This window comes from Chenopodium album, chromosome 2 (genome assembly GCF_948465745.1).
Source record: "Chenopodium album chromosome 2, dcCheAlbu1.1, whole genome shotgun sequence".
NCBI lineage: Eukaryota > Viridiplantae > Streptophyta > Magnoliopsida > Caryophyllales > Amaranthaceae > Chenopodium > Chenopodium album.
The window spans coordinates 31,677,109-31,704,874 of record NC_137835.1 but is presented as its reverse complement, the minus strand read 5'-3'; the positions used below and the strand labels follow the sequence as shown (position 1 = coordinate 31,704,874).

General features: G+C 34.9%; 2 protein-coding genes across 3 annotated transcripts; both read right to left on the bottom strand.

The window, feature by feature from the left end:
* Positions 1–2,538: 2,538 nt before the first annotated feature.
* Positions 2,539–6,181, bottom strand: LOC145585014 (uncharacterized). Of its 2 annotated transcripts, XM_081641784.1 has the most exons (5): positions 5,911–6,181; positions 4,318–4,572; positions 3,476–3,702; positions 3,016–3,213; positions 2,539–2,743 (listed from the first exon to the last, which is right to left on the bottom strand). In XM_081641784.1, the coding sequence occupies exons 3-5, from the start codon at positions 3,491–3,493 to the stop codon at positions 2,642–2,644; spliced, it is 318 nt and encodes a 105-aa protein (XP_081497910.1). In that variant the 5' UTR covers positions 3,494–3,702; positions 4,318–4,572; positions 5,911–6,181; the 3' UTR covers positions 2,539–2,641. The 2 variants fall into 2 exon arrangements, with proteins under 2 accessions (XP_081497910.1, XP_081497913.1); XM_081641787.1 differs by lacking the exon at positions 5,911–6,181 and having other exon boundaries at positions 4,318–4,715.
* Positions 4,509–26,865, bottom strand: LOC145571205 (zinc finger BED domain-containing protein RICESLEEPER 3-like). The gene is made up of 6 exons (XM_081630276.1): positions 26,516–26,865; positions 26,289–26,386; positions 26,090–26,160; positions 25,407–26,000; positions 4,837–4,929; positions 4,509–4,682 (listed from the first exon to the last, which is right to left on the bottom strand). Exons 1-6 carry the CDS (start codon positions 26,863–26,865, stop codon positions 4,509–4,511), a joined length of 1,380 nt encoding a protein of 459 aa, XP_081486402.1.
* Between the last annotated feature and the right edge of the window lie 901 nt (positions 26,866–27,766).

Sequence of the window (27,766 nt, the reverse complement as noted above, 5' to 3'; positions counted from 1 at the left end):
TTTTTTCTTTTATTTTCTTTTAACCTTGTAATTATAAATACCCATTTTTGGGGTTAGAGAGAGGGTAATGAGAATTAGAATTAGAATTCATAATTTTAGCTTCTATCTCTATATTTAGGGTTAGTTTTAGGAGTAGATTTTAGAGAGAGAAAAAGAATAATTTCAATGGTTACTTGAGAGGTTGAAGATTCAAGATGACAATTGTATTGAAGATCTCCATTATCAATCAATGAGGATTTCTCACTCTCTCTCCTCTTTATTGCTTTGTGTGATTTCATATTCATATTTGTTTAGTTTGATTTTGATATTTGATTGTTGATTTGTGTAATTGTTCTCTATATTTTGTTGATTCTTGATTCCTTTATTTGATTATTGATAGATTATAATGTTAGAGTAGTTGTTTGGCTAGGGATTGGGTGAAACTTGTATGATTGGTTAATTGTGCTTAATTTAGGGATTATGTTGATTGATTATTGAGATTAAAGTGATTAATGGAAATTGTGCATGTATGTGATTTGATAGGCCTTGAGAATTATACTAGATTGCATTGTAATTGATAATGATACGGACAATTGATTTAGGAATTGCAATTATCGAATGAATTTGATTTGTGACGTTCCTATATAGTGTCTCGTAGTTGGCGCTATTTAGACCTCTAGGAGATAGGTTGTCGAACTCTTTTGATTGCTCTTACCATTAGTCTTCACGACCATTGATTTTCATATTGTTCCCGAGATGCTACAATTGTCATGATTATTTGTTGATCCCTGTTCCCAGTGTTTTATTTGTTTAGTTCTTCGTTTTTATTTGTTGGTTAGTGTTTACCTTTTATCTTTAGACTTTGACCTAGCTTAGGCGCATAATTGAGAGCGCTTGGACATTACTGTTCCTTTGGGTTCGACCTTTGACTTGCCTCTATACTTGTATATAGGTTTGTTAAGTGTTTATAAATTTAGTTAGACCGAGGGAGAATTAGTTTCAACAAGATAGTCTTCACCCCTCGTCACGCCTGGCAATAGAGCCAATTCTATGCGACAGTTCTAGCGCGCGCTAGTGCGGCGATAGGATGCATGTCCCCCATAAATTATTATGTGGACCTTATACAAAAATTTCGGGTTCCTTGGTACGCTAGTTAGCCCCTATAAGCATTTTGGCACGATTAAGTAGTCGGCTCAATTACAATCGCAGTAAGGGATCGACCGGACAAATGATCGTCTCACTTAGCTTAAAGCGCCTAAGTATTGGCTCAACGCAAGCGCCACAGTAATGGTTCATAAAGAAACACAAGTTCCAAGGTACCGGCTCATTCACAAAATGCGCCGAGGTACTAGCACAACAACAATTTCATGAAAGGAATGGTGTCCTTCGAACAAGTGTATTATTCTGATAGCGGGTTCAAAATTATTAGAAAGCTAATATATTCAGTAAGGTCAAGTGATCGGAATGCCTGGGTGGAGGCCGCTTTCGATTAGTAATATTAATGTATAATTAATATTACAGCTTAATCTTGACTAAACCCTTTGGGTCACACCCTAGCAAATATACGAACCGACTCGACGAATTAATTCGGAAGAAATTAATTTGTCGCCCGAACGTTAAATATTTAGACGTTGGAAATTCGAGCTTGGAGCGTCAAAACCGAGCGTCGGAGCATCTCAAATATCAAGCCAATATTTAGGATTTGGTGAGACGGGAAAATGCTTCAAGTAACAAGTAAAATCCTAGCCACGCGAAAGTCTAGGAAAGCGCGCCCAATAGGTGCGTGCCATGTGGCAGCACACATGGCAAAGCGCCATGTGGCAGCACACGTGGCAGACAAGAAGTGGAAGCCGCCAAATGGCAGCAACCTAGTGGTAGCCGCCACATGGCAGCATGCCACGTGGGCTGCGTTCCACGTGGCAACGTGGCGACACACACTAGTGGAAAAAACCTCATCCGTAATGGGCAAAAAGGGGCCATCCGTAACGGGCAGCATCCGTTACGTATGCGGCCGTTACGGATGGCCATTGTTATTCGTAACGGGCACTGTCCGTTACGAATAAGCCCTTATTCGTAACTAACATTTAAAATGTCCGTTACGAATAACCCATTATTCGTAACGGACATTTTAAATGTTAGTTACGAATAAGGGGTTATTCGTAACGGACATCTGAAATGTCAGTTACGAATAAATTTTTTTTTGTATTAAAATAAGTCCTTATTCGTAACGGGCACCTAAAACGCCCGTTACGAATAAGTGATTATTCGTAACTGACATCTTAAATGTCCGTTACGAATAGAGTTTTATTGTATATAATTTAACACTTATTTGTAACGGGCAACAAAAGCGCCCGTTACGAATAACTGGTTATTTATAACTGACAATTTTGCTGCCCGTTACAAATAATTATTAAATTAAATTTTCATTTTATTTAATTTCGACAGCATGTATTTATATATAATTAATATATATTAATTAAAACCTGTTATAATATACCTGTTCCTGTAAATAAGCAATTATACCGAACAATCTTTCTTAAAAATTAATACGACGTAATATAAAAACTGAAGTAGTAACACATTACAAATAAAAACTTGTATAAATTTATCCAACACATACAACAACACTAAAAATATTACGTTGTTCTACCTAAGCTAATAGTTATGCATTCAATAAATATTTACTTCTAAAGTATTGCGCCCATTGTTCTCGAACCACATTCAACTCGTCAACATCATACGGGGCGGTCCTTGGACAAAAATCCTATTGAAAAAAAAACATATGAAAGAGGTTACAAAATAAAAACAATCCATAATAAAAACAAAAGCCACATTCAGAACTGATCAGAACTAAAATTTCAGAACTGATCAGAATTGATCGGAACTGATCGAAACTTATCAGGAAAGGCCTCAAATTTAACGAAGCCCATTAAACAACGCAGGAAATGAGCAATAAACAGAAAAGGCCAGATTAGAATTGATCAGCTCAAAAGTAATGAAAATAAAATATGCTTGGTTACTTAGAACAACACTTACAATAGCATTGGCTATTTCCTGGGTTTCGGCATTCTTCGGGTCTATAGCCCACGATCCATCTGCATGACGAGTTTGATGGGCCAAAATCCAAAAAAGAAACCGGTTTTTAAGCTTTTTCAGAGATTCTTCTATTCCAAAAGAATCCACTTTAACACCTTTTTGCTCCACACCTACAAGATAAGCTTTTTCAGCAAGAACCTGACATTACAATATTAAGTATTATTAGTAATGCTCGAATTCAAATTGTAAAATACCGAGAAGTTGGTGGTGGTAGTGGGGCTCCAGTACTTAGGAGCTGCCAAGTCGTATGACCTAGCTGCCTTTTCTTCTTTATCATACCCACTTGCATAAATTACTATAAGTTTGCTTATCTTATTAACATGCTCTGCCAGTTTTCACAACTTCATCCAGTAATCTGGAATGAAGTAGTCAATGATAACACACTAATATAATAACTCACCTTAATAGACTGCAACATATGGAAAGCCGATCATCAAAAGTTCAGCGAACCATGTCAAAAAAAGGAAAACGAAAAGTTAACATAGTTATTGGCCATTTTCTATAAGATCATGCTCACCAGTGTGGTTGATACAGCTCCACAGATGAGAGTTTTAGGCGACTGAGAGAATCCCATTAAACACTCCAGACTTCCCTAGAACATAACATCCCAGCATTCATATATGTTGGCTGTTATGCAACTTACCAAAGTAAGAGTTGAGGCACGCTAATTGTAAATTAAAATGGAAAATGTGCAGGTAAAGAGTTTGTTGCATGCAAATAATCATGTCAGAAACCATTGACACACAAACACACATATTTTAAGTAACCTCACTTCAAACTAATTTCAAAGGAATTATTATCAAGACACTGTAATCAATTAATAATTTCAAGGTCTGTAGAAATTATCCCAAATATGATGTGTAACTAGTTTCACATAAAGTCCTTATATAAAATCAACTTACGAAGAAATCCATTATTAGTTGCAAAATATATTGAGGAGGAAAAATAACTAAAACAAAAGCCAGCAGACTCAGTACTAGCGCCAAACTTTTAGGACTCCTAATGAAGAACATCCTACTATAACTACTAGCACAACATGACGGACCCTTCATTCCATAAGACATTGAGGTACAAAGAAATGATTTTAGAGAGGTCTCTCACACACACACAACAGGAGAATCTCACGTTAGTTTTACCATTATATTTTGTTTTAATAGAAAAAGTTACCACCTCTCCACAACTATTCATAGAAAGACTAGGCAAATAGGTAATTGAACAGCCCAACAAACAATAACAAAAAACCTGAAACCCCGACGTTGGTCTCTCCCATAAGGTGCACTATGAAATGACTGGCGTTCACTACGAATCTTTCGATCTACTGGACTCCTGCTTCTACTTCTGCTTCTACTTCTGCTTCTACTTTTGCTCATACTTTTGCTCCTGCTCCTGTCCCCGTCTGAACTCATTCTCACAACCTTCCTTCTGTACGCCAACTACCCGCCTCCGGTGTATACAAATGCCAAAACAAAAACACCCCCACGAGCTGCAACTTTCTCCCTGTCCATATCATACAGCACACCCAATGCCACATCTATAAGATGCAATAAAACTCCTCTACTTTCTCCATTACAGAAAAACAAAAAATAACAAAACAAGCCATCTACCAACTGCGTATCACATTATTTAGCATTAAAGCAATCCTTGCACCACCAGTTCTTAACTTCTTTACCATGGGTCAACCTTGAGATTTTATCAACTACGAAGGCGGACTGTGATATAGGGTAAACCAAAACAGCATTACGCAAACACAATCATACAAACAGGCACACTAGAAAATCCAGATGCTCCCAGTATAAGAAGTTTGTCTGGTGTGGTCAGATTGGTCACTTGAGTATGCAAAGCTCCAATTAAATCCTACCATCGTGCACAAAAATAGTGCCCAAACATAGAACAAAACATTACAAGTAATATCCCTTTGTATTATATACCTCAACAATGTCAACATAGCCCACATAACAATGCAAAATCATCAACTTATCTCAACTGCAATGACATTAAAGCTATACAAATTACAACTCGACTATTATCAAATCATCTATGGGACAATGACGAGTTGATTATAAGACAAACAGCCAAATACACTCAAAAAAAAGTTGAAGCGTATAATTATGCTAAAAGCAACAACATGCATGTTAACCAAATAATGTTGTAATGTATATGAACCACTTATGAGTGCTCGAAACAAGATATGATTAATTGACAATTCGAACACACTGTCAAAAAGTCACAAACAAAATCTTGAAACCAGAATGAACATGTAATAATAATGCCTTAATCATGTTAAAGTTTACATTGAAGCCATTGTAATATTGTGGTTTTCGGGGATTAGATGAGTCACCCGGAACCCAGCTCGATTTTTAAGAAATAACCCATTCCATTACTCAAACCGTTAATTTCACAAGCTGCAAAACAACAACTCAAATCTACTCAATTTCATTTTTCCACAAAATCCCATAACACTTTTAACATTTTAATCTGTCATATTCAACCAAAAACAAAGAATATATGATATTAACTATAACGCCCTGTATCGTCACACTGCTTGTTGTTTAATCAAATTAAATCAACAAATTGAACACCAAATTAATCAATTCAACATTGAAACAATCAATAAAAACAACGAACAAATCAAATGAACATCAAATTACGAATTTAAAAAACAAGGATTCGATGAATTTTAGGCTTACATGTTGAATTTATACAGGCAAAGGAAGAGTATAACACAAATTAAACGAATTCACATAATGAATTCAATTTCTTAACTGCAATTAAAGAAGATAAACTGAAACAAATTGGATTTAAAATTTAAATTAAGAAGGTGAGGAGAGAGAATACCTGGGTTCACAACTTTAAGTTACGTATGCTTCAACTGGAGAATTGTCGTTGCTGATGTAGGGTTTCAGAGAAAAACAAGTATGTATTCGACATTGGAATTGAAGGGGAATTGAAGGGGAACAAGAAGAAGTAAAGCGGGTTTATAAATAAATAGAAAGAGAAAACGGAGCTTGAGCTGATAACCGAGCTGCTTCAATGGAGTTGCGGGAGTAAGGACGGAGGACGACGACCGAGATGCTTCAACATTGGAGAGAGAAAGGGGAAATAATATTTTGAGAGTGAGAAAGGGAAAATTAAAAGTTAGGGTTTACTATGAAACCTATTCGTAGCGGGCAAGACTTGTCGATTACGACTAGTTGGTTATTCGTAACAGGCAAGATTTGTTGGTTACGACTAGTTGGTTATTCGTAACGGGCAAGACTTGTTGGTTACGACTAGTTGGTTATTCGTAACGGGAAAAACTTGTTGGTTACGACTAGTTGGTTATTCGTAACGGACATTGAATTTGCCAAAGCATGGCTTGAGAATTCATTGCTTGAGTGGGAGTTAGAAAGAGCATTGCATTTTGGCAAAAACTCTTAAACTCCATTAACACTTGGGTTTTGGTCGGACCTTGCTAACTCAAAGGTAGCAGACCTAAAGAGTTAGTGTTCGTCCTTTGTGGGTGGATACCGTTGGAGGCTCGCTATTTTCGGAGCTAAAGCTTTCAAGTAAGAGCCCATTAGGTCGGGCGAAGCACACGTCAAAGGTAAATTCCGATTTTATCCTTTTATGTTTATTTGTTATGTTTTATGGTTTTATTAATTGCGAGTGGTTCTTTGGGTTGGGGTCATTTCCGCGGTAAGTTGGACTTACCAAACCCCAACAGCGGTATCAGAGCCACGCTCGTTTATTTTTAAAATCATAATATTTTTCAAGGTGATTTTTATGGCTTAATTTTTCTGGTTTAAGTTGATAATTAGATTAGTAGCTCGTATTATCTATTTTAACCTCGAATTTAAGCTACCTTCAGCCCCGAACCCAGATTTCGACCCAAAAATAGTTAATTTCGGGTGGAAAATGTGTTCTGGAAATGGTTTATTATTCTAGGGTACGGTTTTTAGCCAAAAAACGACCAGAAATGCTATTTTCGAGGGTTTTTTCGTTTTTACGAAATTTTTTTAAGTCTTTCTAACCTTGAAAATTAATTTCATATTGATGGTGGTTATGGAATTGGTTCTATACATATTTTATATGCAATTTTAAACCTCTTTACGCATGATTACTTTGTAGTAATTTGTGCTTGAATGCTTGGTTTTATTTTTTCACATAATTGCAAACTAATTGCATTAAGTGTGAAATTGTTGTTCTTTGAAGTTTCCAAGTATTAAAGATTCAATCTTTAATTATATTAAGTGATTGAAACTTTATATTACTAAATTCCATGAAGTTTTGTTAAACTTTGTTGATTTAATAATTTTTTTAGTTGATTGGAATCATAACGTTTGAAACTTTGTGATAGAAAAATTGTTTATCTTCATATTGGAAGATATAATTTTTTCAAGGATTCACAAGTATTAAAGTTGGAATCTATATTGAACATATGTTCATTTTTCTATCTCCCTCTTATTTTGTCAAAAACTCAAGGTTAATTTAAATTAATTAAATTAATAGTGAGTAATTGCCCTATTATTTTTGTTGCACCAAGTTAAAGCAATTTAATTAAAGAATGGTTCTTGAGAATTATTTTGGTTACATGCACTTTAAAAATTTTATTTTAAGTTAGACTTGTTTAAATTTTCATTTTTGCTCAATGAATTAATTCTAAAATTAATTTAGAATTGATAAGAGATGTCACACAAAATCGGGAATTAATCCCGAGGCACAAGTACGCAATCCAAGGCACAATAGCCATGTGCATCCTCGGCCAGCTGGGCTGCTTGCACAACCCGCATGTGGCTGCCGAGGAACGAGGCTGCTGCGCTTGGTGCGTGTGGTTCTAGGTGTGTGCGAGGAACCGTGTGCTGACTTGGTGCATAAGGGGCGTGCGAGATGATGCTAGGCGTAGCAGCAGTGCTAGGCAGCTGCAGCTAGACGCGCATCGAGTGCGCGCTGCCAAGTAGTGCCCAGCAGCATCACAACACGCAAGGTCGAGGCTACTAAGAAAGCGCTCAGCACTTGCGTGCGTGTGAGTGCTCAAGGGTGCTAGCCTTGGGTAGTTGATGCACTTTTCTCTCGTTTTAATTTTGGTTTTTGGATGTTTTGTTTATTTTAATTTATTTTAATTATTTTAATTAAAATTTTGGAGGCTAGGCCTCGGGTTTTGAGCGGCATTGGATAAATTTATTTTGACAAATTTTGGGTTTTACCGGCTTAATCAATTAGATTAATTGAGTTGGATGCGGAATTTAGTGGGAGATTCAAATATTAATTGCGCTTATTTACATAACCGCTTAAAACAATTTTGACTAGTTTTAATTAGGCGTGTTAATTGGATTAACCACCTAGATTAGTTACTAGTTCACGCGTGTTTATGCATTGTTACTTGTTTATCATTGTAAAATGCATGGGCCATTCACAGATAGTGAATGGATGAATGGAATGTATATTCTCATAGGTTTTATGAAATGGAAACTAGTGGGGCCCGATTAGGATAGAAAATACGGACTGTAATCCGTAATGTATTTTTGTAAATCTAAATACGGTCTGCGTACCATTGAGTATTTTTGTACCTTAATATTAAGATTAGTCCTAATCGTAGATAATAGTAGTTACATTTAATTATGGTCAAGTCTTGAAGATGAAGGTTTGAGCGCGGGGAAATAAGGTCGTTGACTAACCTCCTCACGGCCAAACAAAAATTATTAAAATCCTAAACTAACCTCTAAACAAGTCTAATAGTAAGTTCGGAGTCGAACCACAAAGAACGGTAATGTTTGTTTGTTTTCGATCTAATACTTAAGCTACGCCGAAGTCGGTTTATGGATAGTGGACACTACAACTACACTAACACACATATAAAGAACAAATATTATAAAGTCTACTAGGGGTAAAGATCCACTTTGAACAATTAATAAGTTAATGAGAATACATTTGAAAATCAATCATGCAAAGAAAGAATTAAAATGGGAATTAATTACACTCAAGAGCAATCTCTAAAATTCCTAGCCTAGATCCCTCATTGACTAGGTACATAGAAGAAATTTACCCAATATGCAATCAAATATAACAATTCTAATTCACAATACCTTGTTAAACAAGAGCTTATATGCAATTAAGTTTGCTATCATGGGAGATCAATCCAATCTAAAACAAACAACATGCCATCATCAATTCAATCAATTTAATCACACAATTATCATCAAATTTATCTCAAATAACTCAATTAACCATTACAAAGCTTCACTCAACACCTAGTAGAAGGAAACCTACTCAAACATGATTAACAAAGCAATTAAAGAAAGCATAAAGAGAAAAGAGAGTAAGAATGCTCATTGATATAAGATGGAGATCTTCAAATCATCAAATTCCTCCTTTGATTATCCAAAATCCATGAAAACCATTGTGTTTCTCACTTTCTCTCTCTTAAATTTGAGAGTTTCCCTCTCTAAAACCTATAACTAATCTAAAAACTACTGAAGAAATGAATTCCTCCCTCTAAAATGAGCAAAAAATCTATTTATACCCCTTACTAAATTGCCTAGGAAGCTCCGCAAAAAGTCGAGCAGCGTGTAAAGGAGCGGGCGCTCCAATTTCGTGCACGAGTGCTCCTAGTTGCAGCAAAATATGGAAGAATCTTTCCAGAAATTTTGGAGCCGGCGCTCCTCATATATAGGGTGCACGCTCGCTCCTATTGGACTTGGCAAACCACTCAGCTTCAAATGAGCATATCTCCCACGTTTTACATCGGAATTGAGCATATGACCTGTCGTTGGAAAGCTCTCGAGATATGCTTTCATCTCCAATTAGAATCGCCCCAAAATATTTTTTAGATTAAAAGATATAGGCGTTTGAAGTTTGATCGTTGCAAATCAAGTGCACATTTCTTCATTACTTGTTCTTTTATGTTTTATATTTCTTCAAGCTTGAGAAATGAACTTATCCAAGTATTCCTAAACATAAGAATAAACCAATAAAGTTTAATATAATTCCACAACCAACCAAAATATGCAAGAAAAGCCGAAATTGAGCAATAACGACATTTCACACTCAAACATGACAAATTTAGTAAAACGTTATTAAAACCAAGTAAAAAGATATAAAAACTATGAAAAACTAACTAGAAAACTTACATAAATGACACTTATCAAATTCCCCCAAGCTTAACTTTTGCTCTCCCTCGAGCAAAACAAAAGAAACACAAGGGAATGTGATGCATTTTATACAAACAAAGAAAACTAGAAGGGAAAGAATATACACTAACTCACTTTCGTAGGAATCACGAATACATTTAGCGTATGCATAGAGCACTTTAAACCCCTTAGATTGCTCTAGAGGACGAGTAAGCTCTCGTAAGGGTATCTTAAGAGTTTAACCCATAACTCTTGACAAAAATAAAGGCAAAGCAATAAATAAATAAAATAAAATAAATCAAAGTAAGAGAAAAGTTACAAGCGTTCTAGAGTGGACTTTTATGATGGAACAAACACTAATGAATGTCAAACTTTCTAAAATAATAAAGGTATGCACGTTCTAAGATGTCCAAGGTTGATTGAAACAGAACATATGCTAAGCATAGAGAACTAAAGGAAACACATTCCACCTTTTGTTCCAACCAATCAAACCACGTTCTCTCTACTAGTTTCAAATCCATTTTCAAGTTAGCTTCTCATGATTCCACGAAGGAACCGGAAAATAAATAAGAAATTAAAAACATTGATAAGGCTACTCGACATCTTGGCTATGCAAACTCGCTCTATAGGCTTGATTCCTATTTCCGCCATCATTGAATGACTTAACCTTCTAGGATCAAAAGGACTTTCAAGGTTGTAACATATAGGCTAGGAGAGTAAAGGTGTGGAGAACTTTTGAAATTAGTGGTAAACCTATGTGAAGCCCGGGTGGAACTTCTTCCACAAGATCCAAACGATTCAAAAACAAAATTATCAAGTATGCTTATTAAATAACTTTCCCCCAAGCTTATTTAACACAAAATAAAAAAAATAGGGGAAACAACAATAACAAAACCTTTTTTGTGCTTTACATTCTTCTTTACTTTTTTTTTCGATATTTTCTTTTTCCAAGCTTTTGCTTTTTTTTTTCTTTTTTTTTTTGTTATTTACTTGCCTCTTTTAACTTTAGACAGCTTTTTCTCAAAATGCATTTGGTTTTATGCACAAAATTATATACAACACATACTTGCTTTGCAAATGAACTCATAATTCTAAACTTGCACCACAAACAATAAAACAAGCTCCAAAACAAAATTGCTTCACGAACTAAAGGTAGAAGTTAAAGTGAAACCAAGGCTGGAAGGCTTGTATTGTGGTTAGAGAAAAGAACGTATATGGCTCAAATGGGCTCGCAAGAGGGGAAAATGCAAACCAAATCCAAAGATTGAAAATTTATCCTATAAAAAGAGAAATGCCTTTGTCATCCCCTAAAGTGGCTCGGTCGTGATCTTTGGAGCTAAAAGTCAAGTTCTAGATATGAGAATGCAATAGCGAAGGATCCAAAAAAGCCGCTCAACAAAATATGATGAAGGATTGAACAATTATACCTCACTAGGGATAGTAATAACTAACTCTTGATTTCATATCCACTATAGAGAGCAACTCCATCTTACCACAAGCAAATGAACTAGAGCTTCATGGTCCCAAAGTTCTTAGCCAACTACCTTAGCATACCATATCTTAGAGTCAACCTAACACATTCTCATATCGTGCACACCTCTAAAATTTAGGAAGAAAGCCATTCAATAATACTAGTCCAAAAGTATTATGTCCAAAGCAAGAGCAAAAGAAAATACAATGAAAATTTGCCTTGATAGAAACAAAAATCTTTTTGTGATTTTCAAGATAAAGAACATGGAAATGCATATACAAATGTGCATGGAATATATGGATCAACATCCCACCAAACATGATTGAATACCCTCCCCCAAGCTTGAATGAGACAATATACTCAATCATAATTCAAATAATCCACGGGAGGGGAAAACAAGGAGATCAATCCAACAACCCAACATATGTCCTGTTTTAAAGCCACTTTAGGTATCAACCAATGGAGAAAGAGCAAGGAAATATATTATCGGATTTTAGGTGGGTGTATATACCCGCAAATGACCCAATTAAACTTTTCAAAGCCACTTTTCTCAAGAATTGAATCTTGTTTTCCATATGCTAGCAACTGTGGTGCCAAACTTCCTTGATTCTTGATCCAAAACAATGCACCAAAGTATATCAAGTTATGTACCTAGAAAAAGGCACACAAACATTTCCATGAGAGAAAATCTTTTCTAAAAATAAAAGAAAATGAAAGCAATAAAACACGAGTTACTTCCCGAGAAAGGCTTGCTTAAGGTCTAAGCTTGACCGCTCTAGTAAATAATATTGCAACGATCGCAAGAGCTTGTCAAATGCGCTACTACACATCTCATAAGATAACAAGTAGGCAAATGATATAAGAAGGGCATGCACCAAGATTAGTGCATGCAAAAGAAAGTGAAGAGGGAGTTGCCAAGAAGAAGAAGAATTAAAAGAGAATTCAAGAAAATAAGAAGAAGAATAGAAAGGCAAACTATATTCACAAAAATCTTTTTGGGTGGAAAAATCACCCTTTTCCTCAATAGAAGACGAATGAGGGACATGAAAATCTTCATAGGCAAGGGGGTCCCCAATAGGTTCATTAACAAAGGAAGGAAGGGATATAGGAGTGTAGGGGATATGGTTGAAATTCCTTGAAAAAGGGACATGAGAGGAGGGGATAGGAGCAATGGTCTCACAAATGGTCTCTTCTTCACCACCATTCCTTAAATCACCAATTTGAGCATGAAAATCAATCATAGAATCCTCAGAAGAAGAACACTCATGATCATGATCTCCCTCAAACATCCAACTTCCAAGATGAATTACATAATCCCCTTCACTACAATCTTGAACAACAACTCCCTCGACTTCCTAAAAGCCTAAAATCTCAAAGCCATGCATGAATGGATGCAAATTCATTTCAAAATCATCTCTCTCCCATAAAGCATTCTTAATGAACTCACTCAAAAGGCTATGGGTTTTCAGTTGACACTCAATAAACACATTGGACATAACCTCAAATGAATCCCAATACTCATGGATAAAAGGATTACAATCATGCTCTTGAGACTCATCAAGATGGGAAAGAGGGTTAAGATTTTCAAAATCAACACTCTCTTCATTCTCAACTCCTTCACCATCACTCATAAGCTCACCAATGGGATCATCACACTCTCTTGGTTGCTCAAAATCATCATCATCATCCTCAACACACACATTAAATTTGGATTTTTCACAAACAAGCATCAAGGGTGACAATTGGCTTTCTAACTCTTCTTTTATTCTCCTTCCCTCCTCAAGACACTCCTCATTCTTTTTCATTATCTCTAATTGACCTCTCATAGAATTAAGAATCATTTCCTTACTAGGCCCAAGCTCGTTATCAAGCTCAATGCACCTAATTTGAGATTCAAAAGTATCAATAAGGGATTCAAAAGGTGTAGAAGGTTGAGGCTCAACAAGAGAAGAAGAAGTACAACAAAGATTGGAAAAATCAACATTAAGATCATGAGCATATACATCACATTGGGGAGTGGGGGAACAATCAAACACATGAGATTCATCATTAAGGGAACGAAGCACATCACAAGAAGGCATGGTAAATAATGAAGAATATTGAAACACACCATTAGCATCAACTTGAGCATGTACCTCATCATCATGAACAAAAGTGGAAATAGAGTTGAAATCATGTGTTCTAGGTTAACTTAAGGGATCATGTAACAAATCATGGGAATTCATGCTAATATTAGAAGTATCAACACATTGCATATCAATAATAGAATCATGATTACCCTTATGATTGACATCCCAAGCAAACCAAACATAAAAATCCCAAGCTTTATCAATTGATAATGCTCTCAATTCACCATTATGCATGCATTCAACTTCATCCCTAGTTTTCTCATTCAAACAAAAATAACAAATCTTACAAGCCTCCCAAAGACTACAACAATTAAAGTCCAAATATCCCTCAAGTCTATTGAAATAACCACAAAAAGGCTCATTGTCATATTGAGAAAACGAGTTACTTGCCATTTTTTTTTACAAAGAAAACAAAAATTAAAAACAAAAAAGAAAAAAAAAAAGTATACACAAAGACCGAGACTCAAGCAATCGAAGACACTCAAACATAGACACCGTTCCCCGGCAACGGCACCATTTTGAGCGCGGGGAAATTAGGTCGTTGACTAACCTCCTCACGGCCAAACAAAATTTATTATAATCCTAAACTAACCCCTAAACAAGTCTAGTGGTAAATTCGGAGTCGAACCACAACGAACGGTAATGTTTGATTGTTCTCGATCTAATACTTAAGCTACGCCGAAGTCGGTTTATGGATAGTGGACACTACAACTACACTAACACACATATAAAGAACAAATGTTATAAAGTCTACTAGGGGTAAAGATCCACTTTGAACAATTAACAACTTAATGAGAATCCATTTGAAAATCAATCTTGCAAAGAAAGATTTAAAATGGGAAATAATTACACTCAAGAGCAATCTCTCAAATTCCTAGTCTAGATCCCTCATTGAGTAGGTGCATAGAAGAAATTTACCCAATATGCAATCAAATATAACAATTCTAATTTACAATCCCTTGTTAAACTAGAGCTAATATGCAATTAAGTTTGCTATCATGGGAGATCAATCCAATCTAAAACAAATAACATGCCATCATTAATTCAATCAATTTAATCACACAGATATCATCAAATTTATCTCAAATAACTCATTTAACCATTACAAAGCTTCACTCAACACCTAGTAGAAGGAAACCTACTCAAACATGATTAACAAAGCAATTAAAGAAAGCATAAAGAGAAAAGAGAGTAAGAATGCTCATTGATATAAGATGGAGATCTTCAAATCATCAAATTCCTCCTTTGATTATCCAAAATCCATGAAAATCATTGTGTTTCTCACTTTCTCTCTCATAAATTGAGAGTTTCTCTCTCTAAAAACCTAAAACTAATCTAAAAACTACTGAAGAAATGAATTCCTCCCTCTAAAATGAGCAAAAAATCTATTTATACCCCTTACTAAATTGCCTAGAAAGCTCCGCAAAAATTCGAGCTGCGCGTAGAGGAGCGGGCGCTCCTAGCTGCAGCAAAATATGGCAATCATTCCAAAAAGTTTGGAGCGGGCGCTCCTCATAGGGTGAGCGCCCGCTCCTATCGGACTGGGCAAACCACTCAGCTTCAAATGAGCATATCTCCCATGTTTTACATCGGAATTGGGCATATGACCTGTTGCTGGAAATCTCTCGAGATAAGCTTTCATATCCAATTAGAATTTCTTGAAAATGTTTTGTAGATCAAAAGATAAAGCAGTTTTAATTTCGATCTTTGCAAATCAAGTGCATATTTCTTCATTACTTGTTCTTTTATGTTTTATATTTCTTCAATCTTGAGCAATGAACTTATCCAAGTATTCCTAAACATAAGAATAAACCAATAAATTTTAATCTAATAACATAACCAACCAAAATATGCAAAAAAAGCCAAAATTGAGCAATAACCACATTTCAAACGCAAACATGAAAAATGTAGTAAAACGTTATTAAAACCAAGTAAAAAGATATAAAAACTATGAAAAACTAACTACAAAACTCTTAAAAATAGCAAAATAAATTACACTTATCAAGGTTCTTGGAAGATGTAGCCATGAAAGTTGCAATGAAGACCTTTTGAAGATTTGAAGATCTTAAGGGGTCATGCTAGTTGCCAAATGCATCTATATTTATGTTTTTCGATATATATGTATATATATATATATATATATATATATATATATATATATATATATACATATATAAATGCTTATGTATATGATTTTTATGTTAGATTCATGTTTAGGATCTCGAATGTTGTGATGATTAATTAAGTTCACTTAAATCAACCAACATAGAAACCCTAGGTCCCTAAATATTGAGTAAAACTTGTCATTCCGAAACAACACTTACCAACCGAACGAGGGTAGTGGTGGGCTACGCCAAAGCGAGGCATCACTACCTCTCCTAGTAGCGTAAAGCATATCGGGTATGCAAGTTGGTTTTGGTTGTACTCAACGATATGAGTGATGGAGTCCAAACATGTTGTGGCAAAGTGAATAAATTGTTGAGAGAGCATTAGATGCGACGATTTATTCAACCAAGAGTGGCTTGGAGCCATTAGCAAAGCGTTGCTTACCTTAGGAGATTGAGTGTTAAGACAAGCCAAAGCGTGGTTAACCACTCTTTGTTTCTTTGGATCTTGGAATCGACTTATTCTCGCCAAATGGGGACAATTTTAATGCGTGGATAAGACGTTAAATAAGTTTGAAAATTTACATGAGTACCTTTTAATTTTCAAACTTTTTATGTTATTTACTTGATAAATGGTTATACTTTGCACTTATATTTGTAGAATTCCAAATCAAACTGTATTGTTTTCCATGATTGGTAAAGGAAATCTTTGAGAATGGTCTCAAAGAAAAGTAAAGCATTTCTAAAATACAATTCTTATAAATGACTTTTATAACAAAGTTCGAAAGGACGGTTGAACATCATGTATTCAAAATACTAGGTAGTTTTGATAAAACATGAAGTATTGAGTTGCAAACTCAAATTGTGAATATTGACAACCAACATATCTTTTCGCTTAATACATAGATGAGTAAGACTCATTGATGTAGTAATTTAAGCGTGAATTATAAGAAAAGATGGAACTTTGTTTTACGGCGCATTAGATGCTTAATTATGCCTAACAAAGTATAAAAGTCAAAGACTCTTAAAGAAATGTTTTTTTAAAGTAAGGTTATGAGATATTGTACAATAAGAAATATAGGACAAAAGGAACGAAGAAAAGGAATAATATTCCATTTCAACCCATGAGTTCATGTTATTGTAGTTAACTTAGCAATTCGTTATCTTCACAAGTATCGGATACTGCTTGAGTGTTCCACTTTGAAAATGGCCTCAAACTATTGAAGATAAGCTAAGTTATCAACTTACAAGCTAAGAATGAAGCAAGTGGTGCTACATCAGTTGTAAGGACGTATGCTTTGTTTAAAGACCTTTAAGATAAGGCTGGAACAAATAAATGGTTATTGTGTTCCATAATCAGCAATTGATCCGTTTACACACGGAAAGACTCACATTCAAAGCAATGAGCAATAGTTGCAAATTTATTTGAATGGCATGATTGTTTAAACTATGAGCCAAGAATGCTTGATTATAAACAAACATTATCTTAACATGATAAACTAACAAAAGCTCAAATTCATGGGCATGATTTGGGTTCCAAACATCTTTAGCAATGTCACATCGACAAGAACGTACTCAAGGATCTATTAGATAGGCTCTTGATAGTTGATCGATTCAGAATTGTTCTAAGACAAGCAAGTCTAACTTGTTTAAACCGATAAAGTAAAGAGCTATTGTTCTTGGTATAAACAATTGACTCCGAAAGCTAAAAAGGATTCATTTACTTCAACGTCTCACAAAGAATTTGAAAGAATATGGCTATATTCATCAAATGTGAATAAACTTAACCTTGAATAGTTCAAGAGTTCAGTGAAGTTTAACTTGGCAATATATCAAAACGTCTAGATTAGATCGAGCGATGTTTGATTGAGCCAAGCGTGACCATCACAAAGTTATGAAATTGAAATTTTCATAAATAACTCCACAAAGAACATAGTGTGTCTTCACGAAGGCCTCGATGCCATTTAAAATTACTCAAACAATGAGGGATCACATCCCTTCCTATAAAGTTCTTAAGATTTGCACGAAGGACTAATGTTACACTAAAAAAAATGTCAAAGCTAAAAAAGGACGCCATATTCAGTTATGGATAGAACTAACTTCTAAATGTCTTTTCAAGTATATGTCTAAAACTCTTAGCCACAGTGGGAGTTCATTGGCTCAGTGGGAGCTCACTAGCTTAGCAACAGCTAGGTGGTTGAGTGGGAGCTTAATGGCTCATTAAAGGCTAAGATAGCTCAAGTGGGAGATAACTGTTTGTTTTACAACGAACTTTTACCCAAAGACAATATACATGTCTCTTTGTAAGCATTCAAGTGAGACCATGGGCATTACCTCCACAACCAAATTGAAAACATTGTGTTTGTTGCTCTAAGTGGTGTCTTTCTGGATAATAACACGTTTCCAAAACGACAAGTGGGAGGAAAATGAACTCGATGACCATCGAGCTTAGCAACAAACTAAAACTGAGAATCTCAGAAGACCATAAAAGGGCATCGTGAGAATGCTTGATCAAGAATACTCAAAAAAACTTTACAAGAGCCTTAAAAGAGAATTAATTACTCACAAAACATCAAAAATGTTGGAGTAAGATCAACATAATAAAAGGGCTTTAGAAGCGCCTTGAAACTTCGTGGTTTATGCAATTGCCCCGTATTGGTATAGAATTCACTAAAAGCTTGGATTGAATCCTATAAATTTCTATTAAGTTAGAAATAAAACCTAAGACTTACAAGCATACTATTTACTAATAGATAGTAAATGAATAATGTCTTGTAAGATAGCTACGACAAATCCAAATTCTGAATAATGGTTAAAGGCCATAAAAAATCCAAGATAGACTCCATGTTTGAAAATCGTGTTTGAAATTTGATTAATTTGTATAAAGGGTGAAAGACCCATCGATTGCAAATAAGTTTCAAGTAGAAAACTAAAAAATGTGGAAATGTATATACATACATAGCTAGATTGGTTGAAAAGGATACAATTAAATTCACGGAGTTGATTTTAATAAAAACCTATTCACCAATCGGAATACTAAAGTCTTTTCGTGATTAATTTAGCAAAATTACTCAAATGAAATATGGAAAAATAGATACCAACACCGCCTTCCCAAAATAGAATTTTGGAAGTGACTATGGAATAGTCTAAGGGTTTTGAAAATCTAAATAATGCTAGATTTAAAAGCAAGCTCAAGGAATCCGTCATGGGATTAATGGAAGCATTGCATATAGGAATTGGAACATTTTTTCTCATGAAGTTAATAAGAGGATTGACTTATGGAGAAACATAGAAATTCTCATGAATAAGAAGAATAGTGGGAGCAAAAGTAAAGTTCCAACGAGAAGTTTACGAACTCTATTGTGAAAAAACTATCAAATGCTAAATGCTTAGATTTGAAAGTATTTTCGACAATGAACCAAGCAAAAGATGATACTTAGTGCGTATTGGGAATTAAGTTCTATTGTATAGACTTGATAAAATGTTTGAACGTGTAAAGGAGTTTACCGTGTTAAACATGAATTGAAGGACTTTGAAAGACTTTCGACCCATATGTATAAAACTAAGTAAATGTTTGAAATAAGTATAAGCTAGGCTAAATACTAAGTCAAACATGAAAGAATCTAATAGAGACTTTCAATCATATCACACAGAAAATTGTTTAGCAAAGACTCGGTGAAACTGAATGAGCTAAAATGACAAATTGATTAAATAAGATTGAGAATTACTCTGCAATTTAATCCATCATGTACACTGTGATATGGAATCGTCGCACGACTTACTTGCTTAGAGAATTTAAAGTATGTATGTAGTACAAATCAACCTGAATCTATGTAATAGATCGTTAAATTATGGCCAAGAACATCCAAAGTTCTTGGATAAGTAACAGGATGAGTTCTTGACTTGTGGAAACAAATATGATTTGAGAATTGATGTTGCAAGAACAAACCTTAACAAGGATTAGATCCTTAACAAGGAAGCTGTTTATAAGCACGAGCTAACAATAAGTCGTGGCTTAAGAATGGTAACATGGACGTAGATCCATGTGTAATATGCAGGAATTTAAGGAAAATTTTCCATGATCACAAATGATTAGGGTATCCCAAATCATTGTGAGTTTTTTGGAATGAAACCCAAGCAAATCATCATTAGGAAGTCTACTAAAATATATGTTGAGAATATTGTTGCCTTAATGGCGATAATAAAGAAGATGTTCTATGAAAATTCGTTGTTGAACGTTAATGATTGTAGGTTGTCAAGTTGAAGGTCTCAATCATGAAAGTGAGTGAAAGCCATCACTTGGACAATAAATCTTAAATCACATATAATCCATGACACTGTCAAATTTTATCATCCTATTATGAAAGTGATCAGTAATGAAGATGCTAAGATTAGCAAAGTAGTTATAACTAAACCTATGCAATGAGTGAATGACAACATTCACAATTGCATGAAATAAATCAAGCGTATTAGATATGGGTGTGATTTCTATAATGTTTTATAAAGAGTGATACTCTTGAAACATTTGGAAAAACCATTCATCATAAGATGAACCATTCAGGTTTTGGAGTAATTTAAAATTTCATGCAATTTTATCACTCCGTTTGGTATTTAATTGTGATTTAGAATTAAATAATGAGTCCATTCGATTCTTGGAATATTCAAAATAAACACCTATTAAGTGAACGTTGAATATTATAATAAAAAATTATCCCTAATTGAGGTCATTTAAACGATGGGCGATTAATGACCAGTTGAGATTAGTGTGTAGTTTGATTCATAGCACCGTTTCATGTGCTTCAAGGACATGATTGTCATGAATCATTTGCACAGGTATTGGTTTAGAACCATACTGGATCGACCTATGAGAATACTTTAAGAGATTAAAACTCGTCATAAGTATACTTCTCATTATGGCTATCGAAACCTATTTCCTTGACCATGAGTATTGTGAGTTCTCTTATTTGAGTACCAGTTCGCTTTGATGTTGTCAAACGTCTGCCGTAATAGGGGATTATAACGGCAACACTCGGGCGGCTAGGTCCTCTCAATAAGAGCAACTACATTACAAGACTTGGAATGTCCCCCCTACTAAAATAGGGAAGATGTCTTTGTTGTATACAAGGCCTCTCGTAGAGCGAGACTGTAAAAATGCATGGTCGTGCTCGGATGAATTCTAGAAATCAACTGTTTATTGACAGTCGGACTCAGAAACAAGAAACACTTCTGGACGTAATAAGGATGACGAAAGAATCTTACCTTATAGTTCATGAAAAAACAAGAAGAGACATAGGAAAGGGGCTATACACTAAATGCTCACTTGTCTAAAAGAACAAGTGGGAGATTGAAAGGAATGGTGTCCTTTGAACAAGCGTATTATTCTGATAGCGGGTTCAGAATTATTAGAAATCTAATATATTCAGTAAGGTCAAATGATCGGAATGCCTGGGTGGAGGCCGCTTCCGATCAGTAATATTAATGTACAATTAATATTACATCTTAATCTTGAATGAACCCTTTGGGTCACACCCTAGCAAATATACGAACCGACTCGACGAATTAATTCGGAAGAAATTAATTCGTCGCCCGAGTGTTAAATATTTAGACATCGGAAATTCGAGCTTGGCGCGTCGAAACCAAGCCTCGGAGAATCTCAAATGTCGAGCCAAAGTTTAGGATTTGGCGAGACGGGAAAATGCTTCAAGTAACAAGTAAAATCCTAGCCACGCGAAAGGCAAGGAAAGCGTGCCAAATAGATGTGTGCCACGTGGCAGCTCACATGGCAAAGCGCCATGTGGAAACACACGTGGCAGCCAACAAGTGGCAGCCCCAAGTGGCAGCCACCTAGTGGCAGCGTGCCGCGTGGCAGCGCGCCACTGTGGCGACACATGTGGCAAGGGCCATGGACCCGAGGCAATGGGTCATGGACACGGGCCAAAATAAAATAGCTAAACCAAACCTAACTTGGGGCTCAAGGTTGGGTGACACACGGTTAGTTCACATTGCATGTTAATTGCCTTGGGGACCAAGTAGGAAAGTGGTCCTCACCTAACCATGTAACACTTGTTACTTATTCCTTGGTTTATTTAACTAAGGATTGAATTCATCAATCTTTCCATATGGGATCTTTTTGTGAAAAAGTCCCACATTGAAAGATGAGTGAAATTTAAAAGCTATTCTTCCTTATAAATATCCAAAGCATGGCTTGAGAATTCTTTACTTGAGTGGGAGTTAGAAAGAGCATTGCATTTTGGCAAAAACTCTTAAACTCCATTAACACTTGGGTTTTGGTCGGACCTTGCTAACTCCAAGTTAGCGGACCTAAAAAGTCAGTGTTCGTCCTTTGTGGGTGAATACCGTTGGAGGCTCGGTATTTTCAGAGCTAAAGCTTTCAAGTAAGAGCCAATTAGGTCGGGCAAAGCACGCGTCAAAGGTAAATTCCGATTTTATCCTTTTATGTTTATTTGTTATGCTTTATGGTTTTATTTATTGCGAGTGGTTCTTTGGGTCGGGGTCGTTTCCGCGGTAAGTTGGACTTACAAAAACCCCAACATTTCAGCGAAGCATTTGCACAGCAAATATTCAAGTAAAGCACTTAGGATCAACAAGCGGTGGTATTCGATAATTTTCCTTGTAAAATTATCACTATGAAATTGAAGATAGCAACAAGCAGCAGTCTTCGATGATGTCCCAAAGCAGAGAGGAGATTGTCTATAGCGATGAGGCACAACCGTGGCGAGGCATTGCCACAACCCTTGAAGATGGCGAGGCACAATCATCTTCGACGATGTTCCCTAGGATTTGGAGGATTGTGACAAACAATTGAAGATGGTTACAAGCAACGGTCTTCGACGATGGCGTTCACGAGGCACTTTAGAGATTGTCACAACAAATAATGCAGCAACAAAAATTAGTTACTCTAGGGACGTGTGCTCGACGGTGCAAGATACGCGTTTCTTAACTCTTTTAGCTGTTTAAGTAACACTAGTTTGCAGGTATCGGTGTTACAAGAATGATTTAGGATCGTAGAACGTTCTGAATCATTCTCCGTCCCTATCGCTACTTAAAATTTTGTTTTCGAAACTTGCGTTTCTCCAAAATCAATCAAAGTGGGGGCTTCTATAGACACCCAATGCGTCTCCCTAAAACTAGATCCAGTGATGAATACCTTTCACGTCATTTGATTATCGAACGAAGTAAAAGTGTGAAAAGTCTAGTGATGTGGCTGTTTTTAATAAAATATCTCTCTTTCGGTTTTTGAAAATATTTCTTTTTTATACTCTATTTATGAAAATAGCCAATCCAATTTATTTTTGTCCATGATAAGGGTCCAATAATAGTGTAGTTGGATCGGGCTCGAAAGAGCTTTCCAACGATATATTACAAGCCCAATTCCGATAAATAATGAGGAAGTTATGGCCTAAATACTAAATTGGGCTCGAAATTAAATGAATTTTATATGTGGCCCAATGATCTAGAGGAGGGCATATTAATTATTATTCCTAAAGTTATTAGGATTGATTTTTTAATCTTCTAGAATATCTAGAAGGTTCTTATGGAATTAGGATTGATAATTATATTTTAAAGAGTTTTATTTGTAATAAAATAAGTGTTTTATGATAAATTCGATTTTAATTTGATAAACGCGGAATTTGTTGCTTAGTCATATTAAGAAGAGGATTCCGCGTGCAAAACGCGTCTTATTTCTGACTCAGTGCAAGACGACAAGCCTGTCGCTTGGCGCTAATAGCTGTTGCCTGGCGCTAACTCCTGCCGTTCGCGACATGAGGTATTTTATTTCAAATGGGACTTGATTTGTTTTCGATCAATTTCCGGAATATTTTGCTATAAATAGGGGTCGTATTACCCAGTTTTTAATCATTCACTACCATCTAATTCTATTCTGTCTCTCTAAAGCTAGAAGCTTACTCTCTCTCTCTCTCTCTCTCTATTCTTTTTTAAACCCTCCCTCTCACAAATTCCACATACATTAGTTCTAGACACACCTATCAAAGTTCGAAGTTGCCTTCGCCTTAGACGTGAAAGGTTGATAATTTCTGAGGGTTTGGTCCCAAATCTCTATTTCAATTATTTAATTTAATTGTTTGATTTATTATTTTCCTTGAAGTTACTAACTTGTGTATTGTTTTGATAGAAAGAGATACGAGGCATCCAAGTAAGTAATTTAATTTTTATTATTTTGAAATAGAAACCATGCTTTGATTATTTTGATTCCTATTATCATGTTAGGATGTTCTAATATTTCTTATATCATGTATGTTTCTATGATGCTTCCTATTCTTTCTAATATTATGTTAGTATCATGTTAGGGATAAAGCTTTCATCTTTGATGTTTAGTGACATGCTAAGATTTGTTATTAATCTTGTTAGTATCATGCCCATGATCTTGCTAATATTATTATGCTTTGATGAGAAAATTATTATGATGATGATGATTTGTTGTATCAAAATAATTTTTATGGTGCTTGATATATTATTATTATTATTATTATTATTATTATTATTATTATTATTATTATTATTATTATTATTATTATTATTATTATTATTATTATTATTATTATTATTATTATTATTATTATTATTATTATTATTATTATTATTATTATTATTATTATTATTATTACTTGATCATGCCTTTTATGCATGATTGAAGGGGGAATTTGTACTTGTAATCACGCTTAAAAAGATAATTAATAATCTTGTTTAAGTTAATATGATTATAATTCAAGTGATCTCCAATAATAGTTTTGTTTATGCATTAATAATCAACCAACATAGATTAAACATGTTTAAGGTTAGCCTATTTATTTTATGTTAGTTAGAAAGCGAACATTAATACGAGAAGAATAAAGTAAAGGCCTATTTTCAGGGCAGGTTCAATCTCTTTTAGGTTGGATTTGTACCTTCATCCCCGAATATCCAGTCATGGTTACAAACCACTATGGAGTTAGCGATCTCATGGATCGTGAAGGGGTGTAACCTTCAACCTGTGACGGTTTACAAGTTCCTAAAACTTGTTGGCAACTCTATTACTCTAGCTTCCTTCCCTTTGGACGCCACCATGCTTAAGTGTATGATCACAGTGGGCCTCAAGTGTGGGATTCTTGAAATATTTCCTACCCCAACGCCTCAACATTCTTAGGCAAAAGTGCACTCTTATACTTGTTTAAAATACGACCACCCATGCTAAAGGAAGACTAAGAGGCTACCGATGTAATAGGAATGGCCAAAACATCCATAGCCATAACTGCTAATGTGGGGTACACACTAATTTGAGATTCCCAATACTTGTGAACATCATAATTCTGCGCTTCATAAGTTGGTTGACGAGGAGTAGAGAAATAAGAATCAATCTCCATCGATAGCCGATTTAATGGGCCATCATCATCATCATCAACATCCTAAAAAACTTCAAACAAAATACTTTTATTAAATAATAAAAAGTAAAACATACAATTATTATTTTTGTAAACCACTGTAAAAAGAATTTTATTACCTTGAATATATCATCATCCAAGTCACTATTTGAATTATCGATCCCAATTGGGATAGAGGGGGGAATAATAGTACTTGACTTAAAACCAGAAGACATAGAAGAATAAAAGTTATACAACTCTAAAAGAGCATATTTAATCACCTTCGCCTTTTCAACACATGCCTTCTCAACATAAAGCACTTTCAACATCTTTGTTACTCGAATAAGCTTATAGCAAGGATCAAGAACAATAGCAATTGATCGGATCAAACTATAGTCATCCCTATAGCCCTCAAACTTTTCAAGCATAACTTTTGCCATGGGTGCAAGTTTAGGGTCTACATGGGCTTTAGTTATTGTGTGCTCAATTTTCAAAACACTAGTAAAATAAAAATTTGCAGTAGGATATTTTGAACCATAAATTAACACAGTAATTTCATAAAATGGCTTAAGGAAATTACATATTTTTGCAAGGGTATCCCATTTATCATCTGAAAGTTTGAATTCATAACCCATAAACTTAACGATAACCAATTTCAAGGCTTCCTTTGCTTCTAAAGCTTTTCGGAGCATCATATAGGTGGAATTCCAACGAGTCACAACATCAAGACGTAACTTACCATTGAACACACATAGTTACCCTCAGAAAGAGCATGCTCAAATTGAGTAAGTCTAGAGTATGAAGAATCAATATATTTACAAACCTCACGCAATTTTCGGACACTACTATCAACTTCTTTCAAACCTCCTTGAACAATAATGTTCAAGACATGAGCTGAACATCGAATATAAAAAAATTACCATTACAAAGAAGAGGAGAAGTCAACATGAAATCTTTCTTCAAAAGTTTTACCATAACAATTATAGATCGAGCATTATCAACAGTAATTGCAAAATATTTACCATAAAGGTTCCACTCCCCAATAAGTTTAAACACAAATTTTTCTACCTTAACACCAGTATTAGGAGGACCATAATATCTAAAATTTAGAATTTTAGTCCTAAGACACCAATTCTTATCAACATAATGTGCAGTTAAAGTGAGATAACCTCGATTAGTGCATGGACAGTCCACAAGTCACAAGTAAATCTAACTCTACCTTCAATTCCAGAAAAAAGATTGCAACAACAAGGACTTAAACTTATCATGCTCAGCAATACAATATTTCAAAATAGTGTTTCTACACACATGCTTCACATTAGAATTCAGATTCGTAAAAACTTCCCTAAGGCCATGATGCTCCACAATACTTACAGGATAGGAATACAAAATTATAGCTCTAGTAAGCAATTGTAAATAACGAATTTGATTAAACGGGGGCTCAACACCACTTAAATGATTTGCAAGATGGTGTGGATTTTTACTCATGCATGCCTGAGTATGAGCTTTACAAATGGAAGTACCAGCCTTACCTGGTACTTTATATTCATTACCGCAAACATTGCATCGCGCATATTTTATCAAAGCAAGTCCAACCATCTTATCAAAAAAGGTGTAATGCCTCCAAACATCTGATGGTCGTCCACGCTTACTACCACTAGTTGTAGTGACTTGCTTTTATGAAGAATCTTGATTCTGAACAGTGTATTTAGAATTTATAGTTTCAAAATAATCTTGTTTGTCCTCATCATAGTTTTCATACCCTTGCTCCATTACTGAAAAACAGAAACAAAACAAAACATTTCAGCCTTATAATAAATGTTTATCACTGTCAATGCTTAGCTCCTAATTGCTAAGTTAAGTAAATACGTGTAAATCAAAGAGATAAACCTTTAAAAGAAAATCAACCAAAAAAAAGCTATAAACATATTAGCTCCTAATTGCTTAGCTAATAAAGAAGTAGCTCAATCTTTACATTGTACAGTAGATTGCCATATGATATAGTGCAACTTTATCAATTATGAAATTATACAGACATTATGATTTATGAAGAAATCATGATAACCTCAACACATTTGATGGACCCATCTCTAAGAGGGACATTGTAAATAACATATATCTTCATTATACCACCAATCACAACAACAACAACAATACTAGAAACCAAGGTGTTCACGCAAACATCACAAGATCAGTTCTATCATCCAATAAAGAAAGTCATAACCATTTAAAGAACATATAATAAAACATTTGGTAGACAACCCAGTTGACTTTTTTATTTTATATAAGAATGGACAAAATTAAATCAACTAACATAAAGATACGCAAGAAAAAAAAACAACAAATTGACAATAATTACAGAAATTATAGATGGACAAAAGCATATTATCTATGATTTTGATGAAAAACTCAACACTATTTATTAACCATTTATATCATTGAGAAAGAATATTGATCACCTCATATATTATGATGATTAGATAGTCCAGATCATTTTCAT